We start from the raw sequence: 10,477 nt of genomic DNA on the forward strand, positions 1-10,477 counted from the left end.
TTGCACGGAGGCACAGCCCCCTTCCTGCAAGCCAGTGGCTTTTGGGTTAGATAAATTGCAAGACACCCCTACTAAGCCCCCCTGCTCGCAGCCCCGGGGCGGCAGACCTTGTTGAAGCCACACACCAAGCCACAGCCTCTCAAAACCTACAGTCCCGACCCTTCTGGCTGTTTCCATCGCAGAGCCCGGCTCAGGGATGGCTCCTTCCCTTTACACCAGGAGGAAAAAAGCCTCCCCCACGGGCCTGATCCTGCAACGCACACAGGACGTCCTCGCACCCAGGCACGCTGGAGGCCATGTGGGATGAGCCTTGGGCAAACCTCTCGCAGGGTACGTGCTCTATACATGCCCCATCAAATTGCACCATCACCACTTCGACTCATTTCCTCGCCAGCTGCAAAGTCACCCTTAAAAAAAATAAATAAATAAAATAAAAAGTCATTTACCACCCGCTCTGGCTCTCATCTCCGAGATGTCACCCAAGCTTCCTGTGTCAGCAGCCACCCGGGAGCAGGGGCCGCCTGCAGCTCAGCTCAGCCCAGCAGCATCCTGTTCCCAAATGCCTGCCCGGCGCCTTAACCCCTGCAGCCCCAGCTGTGCCCCTGGCTGCACCACAAAAGCCCCGACCTCCTACATCGAACAAAAGCAAGACCTCACTCATCTAAGGGCCGTGCACAGGGTACTTCACGTAGGTTTAAAATAAAAAGGGAGAGGGGAAGAAAATACCCACGGCAGAGAAGTATTCTCCCCTTTTACACACAGGAGCGCAGATGCTGAAAAACTAAGTGACTTGCCAAAGGTCTTGGATTTCATCCACTGCAGAGCTTTCCATGCTCCTGATGCCCCAGAGATGTCCCAGAGAGGACCCTGATGCCCCATGCTCCTCTGCCCGGGTGGCAGAGGATGTCCTGTCCCAGGGTTTGTCCTTTGGGCTGCTGGCCCAAAGCAGGTCACTCCTCTGTCCCTGTGCCCAAGGGAGGCAGGAGCAACCTCCTTCGTGTCGAGCTCTGGGAACCGGCTCTAAAATGCGGTGTTGACAAGGAGAAATAAGCGGAGGGACACGTGTTGTTTTTTTTTTATCAGGCCCTTTCATTGTATAAATAATTTATTTCAGTTCACAGCATTATGTCTGCATCTTTTAAAAAAAGAGGAAAGACAGGAGGGACAGAGACTGACGGTCAGTGGCAGGGCTAAGACACAGGCAGCAGGATTTCCCAACACTGATGGGCACACGGCGAGGTACCTCATGGAATGAGACCCACACCTCATGATGTCTGCTAAAAAAAAGGGTCATTCAAACAGATTTAGAGGACGCACAACCTTGCGAAACGCTCGGCTCGTTTTCAGAGCAACAACACGGGCCGTTTCCTTTAACTGCTGTTCTCCTGAAGCACCTCTTCTTCTAGCCCACCGTAGGCGATGCTCATCTTCATACGGGAAAATCAGCACACAGTCGTGAAACGTTACGGAAATACCACGGAAGCCATTAGCTACTAATTGGAGAAGTACTTTTAATTATTGCAGAAAGCCGAGCTGGTGGGAATGGCACCACGACAGCATCCCACCTGCCTCAGCTGAGCCTTCGAGCACGCGAGCAAAGCGCATGCCTGAAAGCTTGGCCAAAAAGCAGTCACATCTCAAAGGGGATGCTTGGTGCCAGCAGACCCAAGGTCCACACCTTGACGGCGAGGAGGCAAAACACACAACCAACACCTGCATTTGTTCTTTTTAAACCATGATCGCTTTTGAGGTGGCGGGCAAAGGGAGTTCTGTGTTTTGCCTCTGGAACGGGTCACTCACCAAAAAAAAGGTTTAAGCATTTGGCTTCTGTGGCATCAAAAATAAATATTTTTTTCTCTCTCCCAACAGCAAGTACCAAAGTGTTCCGGGTGAAGACAAAGCAAAGGAAACCCAACGAAGCAGGAACAGAGCCTCCTAAGCTGATGGGACCAGCCCACTCGCTCCGCACACAAGTCAGGACTCGTGTAGGAACTCAAATCCCGCAAAAATAAAAGAGACGTACTGCTTGGCTGCAGCTTTTGTTTTCTGACAAAATGCCATTGGAAAGGTACCGCGCTCATCGCTGCAAGAGGAGAATCAACTCCCTGAAACCTGAGGGCATTTTTTTCTTTGTCTGCTTGGTGGTTTCCTTGGCTGTTTTGGGGAGGGTTTTTGAACAGGAAGGCTGGTGAAAAAGCACCACAAACTCCTGCCTGCCTGTGCAGCTCCAAATTCGGGGCATTTGGCCCCGAGGGCTGCCCGGGTCTCCCTCCCGTCTGTGGGCAACGTGGGGAGCGGGGACCCTGCTTTTATCCCGCAGAGAGCTGGTTCCTGGGCCAAAACACTGACAGCAAATGGCTTACGGTCCCCAGGGCCCCCAGCCTGGCCTGATCCCACCTCGGTGCCCAAACATTCACCTGCTGGCAACCAGGGGCTCTCTGCTTTCCATGGGGTTTAAATCTTCATAAAAAAATAACCTCCTCCCTGTCCCATGTTTCCCCCCCGCCTCACCCCCTCTCTCCACACCCCATCGTTTTCCCGGCACTGCCGAGGCCCTTTTTCCTGATGCATTTTGCAATCTTTTTGCAGGGTTTTGCAAGCTTTGCCCATTTCACCCGGCAGCTGTCTGTCCTGCCACAACCTCCCCAAACTCCCGTTTAACAAGCGCTGCCCCAGCCTCCCACACCAGCCGCAGAGCAGCACGGTGACCAGTCCGCCCAGTGGTGTACAAAGCTTTTTTTTTTTTAAAGTAATCTGTATTTTGGGTCACCCCTATTGGAGCAAATTAGCACCTTGGAGCATGCCTGGGCACAATGAAGACCTGCTCATGGCTTTGCTTCAGGAGAAGCCACAACCAAGCCTTTGAGAACGGAGACTCCTGGATGCCCCTCACTTCACCCTTTTCTTTTTTTTCTTCTTTTTTTTTTTTTTAAGCAAACAGCTTAAAGCTCAGCACCAGTCACCAGCTGCTACACACCCCCAGCCGCTGCGGCATTACTGAAGGCTGCCTGCCCTTGTGCTCTGCACTCATCTACTCCCAAAAACACCAGCCCACGGGGTTTGGATTTGTCCCCTCGGCTGGCTTTTGTCCCCTCATCCAGGTTTTGTCCCCTCGGCCATCTCGGCCATCTCCCCCATTTTACGCTGCTCCAGCCCCCCGGCGAGGGATGCAGGCAGCCGAGAGCCACCCTCCCCGCCGGCTGACCTTGCATTAAAAGCTCCAGGCGCGCGTTTGCCCTCTCTCAAATGCACTTTAACAGGGTCCTGCCCTGTTCACCCCTTGGCCTCCGCACCCCACAAGGATGGAGGGGTGCTGGGGGGGCCACCCCGGCTCCACGGGCTCTCGGCCGCCCGCGGCGTCTTGTCCCGCTCAGAGCATCTCCAGCCCGGCCAGGGGGCTCAGGACATCTCCAGCCCGGCCAGGGGGCTCAGGGCACCTCCAGCTCTGAGCCCAGCAGCCACCCCATGCTCCATGCCGCCCTCTGACCAGGGAAAGGGTGGTGGGCAAGGGGGAGAGCGGGAGAAGGAGATCCTGGCTCTCTCCCGCAGTCAGGATCTGGGCTTGGCTAGCAGGAGCGGTATTGTTATCTCCGCTATTGTCGTCATTTCATTTGGAAAGGGACAAAAAAAAAAAAAAAAGAACGAAAAAAAAAAAAAGGAAAACACAAAAAACAGGATCGCTTTGGTTCTCTCTCCCCCTCAGTTCCTTTGTCTGCATTCCCACCCGTCCACGCGTCTGCGGGCTTCTACCGCTTCTTCTTCTGCTTGAGGGACTTCCTCCGCTTCAGGATCATCTCGTAGAGCTTGTCCATGCCCTCCGTGAGCCCCTCGCCGATGATGGCGCAGGCGGGCTGGATGTGGTAGGTGGTGGAGGGGGTCAGCTCGTGCAGGGCCAGCTGCTTCTCGATCTCGGCCACCGGCAGGGATTTGGGCAGGTCCTGCTTGTTAGCGATGACCAGCAGCGGCGTGCCCTGGTTCTCGGCGAACTTGGTCACCTTGTGCAGCTCCGTCTTGGCTTCCTCCAGCCGGTCCACATCCACTGAGTCCACCACGTAGATGATGCCATCGGTGCAGCGGCTGTAGGACTTCCAGAGCGGGCGCAGCTTCTCCTGGCCGCCCACGTCCCAGAAGTGGCAGCTGATGCCCTTGGCCGTGCCGTTGCTCAGCCGGATCTTCTCGGTGTTGAAGCCGATGGTGGGCACGGTGTTGACGAACTCGTTGAACTTCAGCCGGTACAGCACCGTCGTCTTCCCCGCCGAGTCCAGGCCCAGCATGACGATGTGCAGGGACTGGAAGGCGGAGATGTTGGACGAGATGTTCCCCATGGCCGCCTCCGGGGCGCCCCTCGCCGCCCCCCCCCTCACAACCCAGCGCCCATCGCCGCGGCCCGGCCCGGCTCGGCCCGGCCCGGCCCGGCCCGGCTTGGCTCGGCCCGGCCCAGCCCGGCTGGGCTCGGCTGGGCTCGGCTGGGCTCGGCTCGGCCGCTGGCGGAGCGGCGGGCAGCGCGGCTCCACGCCGCGGCGGGGCTCGGGGACTGCCGGCCGCCGCCTGCCGCCCCGCCCGGGAGGAGGGGCCGCGCCGCCGCCGCCGCTTCCCTCACGGCCTCCTTCCCTCCTTCCCTGCCTCCTTCCCTCGTTCCGTCCTTCCCTGTCGCCTTCCCTGCCTCCTTCCCTCCTTCCCTGCCTCCCTGCCGCCTTCCCTGCTCCCTCCCGGCCGAGGAAGGCAGGGGTGTGCGAGGAGGCCCAGGCACATTTCTTTTCGTGCTTTCTAAGCACCGCCGGAGCCATCTCCGCACCTCAAAGCCCTCCCGTGTCGGTGTGGGGACGTGGAAGCTGCCACATGCCTTGGGGACAGCCTGCCAGGCTCTTTGCTGTTCCTCCTGGCCTTGTGTCTGAGCCGAAGAGCAGCGGCGGTGTTGTTCCTGCCATGTTCCCTGTCCCCTCTTAGAGCATTTGCTAAACAGGCATCCGCTCGGTCTGACAGCTTAACTAAAAAGCCCCGGAGAAAGACGCGTACTGCAGAAGACTGATCCTGCTTTTAATTTAAGGCGCAGTGGGGATTGTCAGGCTGGAGCGGGATCATGTCTCCTATTCATATTTCATCCCGAGGATGTGTCCCCGCTGCTCTGCGCGGAGACGCGGCTACCTGCTAACACATGCCAGCATTAAAAATACAGGCAGCTCGGGAGGTGACACTGAGCGCCGTTCTCGTGGAAATCACCACGTGGTGACAACGTGAGAAGTGCAGGGAGCCCCACGAGCCCGGTGTGCAGCTGGGAGGAAGGCTTCTTGGCACGGTATCACCTCCACACGCTGCACATCCACTCAGAAAGCAAGGCACCGGCATCATGCAGGTGCAGGGCTGGCTGGAAAATAAAAATGTTTTGTGCACCAGGGTTGTTCTGCTCAGCTGGCCTGTGAGTTGCTGTGAATTTCAGCTTTTCTCCGCGACCACACAAAGGTAGTGAGCTTCCCAGAGCAAGTGGAGGATGCTGTGAGAGATCACCTGGCTGCAGGAGCTGGAGCAGTAAAGAAAAATGGCAGGGATAGGAGGAGAGCAGGGCTAAATTTGCAGGCAGTGTCACCACTCGGATCTCTTCTGCCTGAATTGCTCCAGCAAAAGTTCTTAAACGCTGCCCTTAAGGATAATCCCAAAGCCAGTGCAACCTGCCAGAATTAGTGGCTGATTTGTGTGCAATGGGGTTGTGAGTTAACTGCAGGAATTTGCCTTCGGGCTGTGAGCTCCTGGGTCCAGCACACCCTTCAGCCCTGCAGCACCACAGGGGCTGGGCTGCCCTTGCCTCCATCCAGGGATCCCAGCACTCACCCCTGCCAGCCGGTGAGGGACTCAGCACCACTTTCTACCCAGAGAGAGCACAAGGCTTGCTTCCTAGCACACAGTTTACCCTCCATCTGATATCACAGCCTTGTTTTGACCCAGGTGCTGTGTCAGCTCCAGGGGGAGGAGGTGATGAGGGGCCCCTCCAACCTCTGTTTCACTGCGCAAAGCCAAACCCACATGCTGGAGATGTCCAAACCAACACATCCTGACTGAGGGCTCAGCATGAGAGCAGAGCAGGATCAGGGGTGTGCCATGAGCTCTGGAAATAGCTGGATCTTACAGAGGGCTTACAGCAGGCTTAACCCCCTGTGTGGATGAAGGACAGCACTGCCAGCCCCAGGACACACTTTGGGAAGCCCTCTCCCCTCCATCACCTCTACTGCAGGAGCTGGAGCTCCCCTCCCTTGCTCCTCTTTCATTCCCACTGCTGGAGACAGATTTGAGGCTCAGGTTGAAAGGCTTCCCTATCGAAACAGGCCACCAAAATTTCTTTCCCCCAACAACTGAAGTCAAAGGGAGAGATGCCCCTCCTTTTTTCACCCCAGCATTGATTGTGAGTTATAAATAAAGGCGAGATTAGATAGACAGGCTGATCAAACCTAGGGGATGTTCTAAAAAATGGCCTTATATCAGATGATCCCAAGGGGACGGAGATAAACAGAAGTGTTGCAGTGGTGAATTATGCTGCAGCTAATGCCAGCTATCCATAAATAAGCTGTTAAGACCTCCGCTGAATATTAAGTGCAGAAATACCAGCGTTAATCGCAGCTGAGAGGAGTATGCCAAGTCCATTCAGTGGCAAATTTAGGGAGACGAAACCCATCTTTTCCATAAATCTCCCCCCTCCTCTACTTTCTATCCCTCACCCCGAGGTTATGCAGCCAAGGTTAAAGCCAGCATTAGCATCTAAATGTGTGTCTGGGAGCATCTGACAAAGGCAACGCTCGCTGGTCCCCAACATTTCGCTCCAGCAGCAAGAAGGCTGTTGCTGCCATAGTAACTGCTTTCAGACATGGCAATTATTTCTTCCCAGCCCCACCAACCCATCTCCCCTCCCCCAGCTAATCTTGTGCTTCGATGTATTTTTTTTTCCTTTTTCTTCCTTTTTTTTTTATTTTGGTGGCACACAAAGGGATGGAGACGGCACACATCCACCAGCAGCGTGCCCATGGACAACGCAGGGATGCTTCCTGTGCTTCCACTGCACAGGCACAGAATATCCCTGATGGTGATTTTTGATCTATAACCAATTAGCCCTGTATCACCTGGGCAAAAACGAAGCCCTGGAGCAGCAGATTTTGTCAGCAGTCTCTGGCAAATCCAGTGACCTGGGGGGGAAATTGGTTTGCAGAGAGTGTTGCAACTCCTAGAGCATGCAGGCGCCTCTCACCCATTTATTCTCTCTAGCATCAGTTGTCTTAGTCTGCTCCCTTTTGTTTCTGCCTTAAAAGCAGAGACACCAGCCCAAACAAAGTTAACAGGCAAGGCCTGTAATTAGGACTGCCCCTGTTCCCGGGGATTCTCTGAGGCTAATTAATAGCATCCCTGTGACTAACGCCTGGGCTGTGGGAACAGCTCGAAGGCTGCACTAAGAGACAGACCTCAGATAGCTTGTGGAGGGATGAGGCATGGGGCTGGCACCTCCAGCTGGCTTGGGGGACCCCCTGGCCTTCTGCCAGTGATTCTGGGGTGAGCTCTGCCAGGGCTGTCGCTCTCCTGGATGAGGAACATGCTGTAGGAAATCTCACCAGTAGCGAGCTCTGACAGTCCTTTGGGAGGCTTTTGGGGGACGGCACACTTGGACCTGTTGTGCTCAGCAACCTTTTCTTGCCCCCTTCTTCCTGCTTTCCCTTCTTTCCACTTCCCCTTCCTTCCTGAGGACCTGCCCAGGCTTGGCCACAGCCCTCCCTGGCTAATGAAGCCAGGTAATGAAGGTTCATTAAGGGCTGAACGTGTTCAACTCTCTGCGGACTCCTAGGACCAAGGAGGTCTTGTGGCTTAGAGGAGAAAGATCCTGAGAGGTCCCCAGGAGCTCCTTGGGGGTGGGCGGAGGGCTGGAGGGAAGGATGGATAAAAGCAGCATGATAGTGGGGAAATGACTGAATCCGCAAGTGCTCCTAATGCAGGAGTGAGAAATAATCCGTTCATCTGCAGCTCAGCAACTGAGCTCCATTTCATGACCTCAGATGCTTCTCCTCAGGCCAAGCAGAGTCCTTCAAGGACCAGCTTAAAGCCAATTGTGCAGCCTGATCTCCAGGAAATACTAAAACAGCCACAAACGAGGAAAAAAAAAAATTCCTTCAAAGGAGTTCATGTGAAAACAGCCCAGCACTGTGGCCCTGTAAGCAACGAGGAGTGGAGGCCCTTGAAGGAACACAAGAACAGGGCAGGTGTGTATTATAATCTTTGGTGTTCTGTTTTGTTTTGTTTTGTTTTTCTCCATGAATTCCTACCACCCGTCTCTGAAGCTTTACAAACATAGCCTTCTCTACATCCTGTGGCAGAATACCAGCACGTACCTATGTGCTGGACAAAGAGGGACCTCCTCAGTGTGAACCTGCCCAGAAATTGCCTCTGCAAACTCACACCAAGCACAGGCTTGCAGGTTAATGCACATGCAGTTGAACATGAGGGTTTTTTGACAGGTTATGCTGGGATTTGCACCAAAGACGACTCTCTTTTTGCGCTATGCTTGCATCAAAGCCCTGACTGTGCCTGTCACTCCCCCCCCAACCCTGCAATTCTGCAGGAGGAACAAAACCTTTGCCTGACTTGAGCAGGCACAGACAAAAGAGGAGCGCTCTGTGCCTTTGTTCCTGCTATTTGCTGAGATGACAGACGTCATTTTTGCACAGCGAGTGCTGGGTCCTACTGCCACGAGTGAGTGCACCGGGAGGAGAAGCGAGGCTGGTGTGCTCGCAGGGCTCTGCCAGGGACTGGTCTGGTGCTGGATGGAGCAAAGCAGCACTGGTATTTTGTGGTCACACAAAAAAAGGGCTCATTTGGCTGTCCCGACTGATTGCTTGGATGCCTGAGCCGGAGGGAATAAAATCTGGTGTGCAGAGGGTGAGCAAAGGAGGATGTCTTCCTTTAGGCACAGATGTGTTGTAGGGGTGGAGGATTCGGCAGCCTTGGGTTTTATCTGCTGCATCAGGGGCTCCATGCACATAAATTGCCCGCCGCCCTCAGAAGGGTGATGGGGACATTTCTGGCTGGGGTAATCATTTCTCCATCTTGCAGAAGAGGAGGAAAGGCCTGGGGAAGCCTGAGCCTGGCAGCAATTCCTGTGCAACCAGGTATGGTGGCAGCCTGGAAACTCAAAGCCTAAACACACCCACACAGGAGAAAGGATGCTGAATCTGGGATGGTTAGGCACACACAGGCAGGATGAATAAGGGTGGTTCAAGTTTGTCTGCAGACACAACCTATGTGGCCAACACACCCTCACCCTCCCTCATTCCTGTCCTTATAACTACGGGTCTCAGCCATTCCCTGCTCTGGCATCACTCCGGCCCAAACCTGCAGATTTTGCCCCATAATTTTTCTGCAACCCTGTTGCAGAAAGATAAGTGGATTAGCCTTGCTGCCGGCGATAAGCAGGAGGCTTAGAAAAACTATCAATTTCTCAGCACCCTTCCCAGGGCAGTAAATCTGGGAGCCTACCTAGCTGCAAGCATGGCAAAGAGTGAAAGCGCAGCGCTGGTGGGGATTTAGGGCTCATGAATCACTCCGTGCTCTCTGGTGGCATGCCAGCATCTCAGATTGCCTCCTTGTGTGATTTGCACCCCGAATTTCTGCTTAACCCCCCAAAATATCAGAGTACCCTATTTGCTCCTGCCCCCCTCCCACCCCCGCCTTTTTTTTCCTTAAAGGTGATTAGAAGGGAAAATCCTGTTCTGAGCTGATTTACCTGTGTTTAGCTGTTGTACAGTTGTTTACAGCTACTTTAGCCAGCTGTAGCCTAATTTAGAGATAAAATACACCAGGATCATGTTGGAAGTCAGATCTGGGCTGCTAATTCTCACCCGATTAATGCACAGCAGCCTTTCCCTGATACAAGAGGCTCGATGCAACCAACTTGTAATTAAGGTGAGTGGGGCCTGGGACATGTAACAAAGCATAGAACTGGGGCTGAGTGTGCACTTCACAAGGCTGCACTTCACAAGTGTGCACGCAGTGTGTGCACTTCACAAGGCTGGAGTTACAGCACGAGTGATGCTTTTGGGCCATCAGCCCATTCCTCACCACGGCATGCCGTCCCTGGGGAAGGGAGGCAGCCCACCCGCATTAGGAGATGAGCACAAAGGAGCATCAAAGGTCAGCCTTGGGAAGGCCACCATGGAGGGACGTGACCTGGGAAAGTGTCTGATTTAGGACTTAGTGGTGTAGCCATGCCCTGGGGGAGGTCCATGCTGATGTTTTTGAGATCCACACAGGCTGGCAGTGGGGAGAAAGCCACAGGCACAGAGCCATGGGGTGCTGTGGGCTCACCCTGTGGGTGTCCTGGTCCTAGCTGCACATTTCTGTCCCGGCCAGCATATCTGTTAGCTGGGCTGGGGAAGGAATCTGAGCTAAAAGCTGCCCTCTTTTGGCCTTTTATATTCACTGAACTAAATTCCTCTAGCTGGTTGGAGAG

The 10,477-nt window shown here is 54.5% G+C and overlaps 1 protein-coding gene across 1 annotated transcript; it reads right to left on the minus strand.

The window, feature by feature from the left end:
• Positions 1-1,065: 1,065 nt before the first annotated feature.
• On the minus strand, positions 1,066-4,537 carry ARL4C (ADP ribosylation factor like GTPase 4C). Its single transcript, XM_035572062.2, has one exon. It carries the CDS (start codon positions 4,323-4,325, stop codon positions 3,747-3,749), a length of 579 nt encoding a protein of 192 aa, XP_035427955.1. The 5' UTR covers positions 4,326-4,537; the 3' UTR covers positions 1,066-3,746.
• Between the last annotated feature and the right edge of the window lie 5,940 nt (positions 4,538-10,477).

This window comes from Cygnus atratus, chromosome 6, assembly GCF_013377495.2.
Source record: "Cygnus atratus isolate AKBS03 ecotype Queensland, Australia chromosome 6, CAtr_DNAZoo_HiC_assembly, whole genome shotgun sequence".
NCBI classification, from domain to species: Eukaryota; Metazoa; Chordata; class Aves; order Anseriformes; family Anatidae; genus Cygnus; species Cygnus atratus.

What these genes read in the sequence shown, in the direction of transcription:
- ARL4C (XM_035572062.2), bottom strand. Translation starts at nt 4,325, where the DNA reads ATGGGGAACATCTCGTCCAACATCTCCGCCTTCCAGTCCCTGCACATC.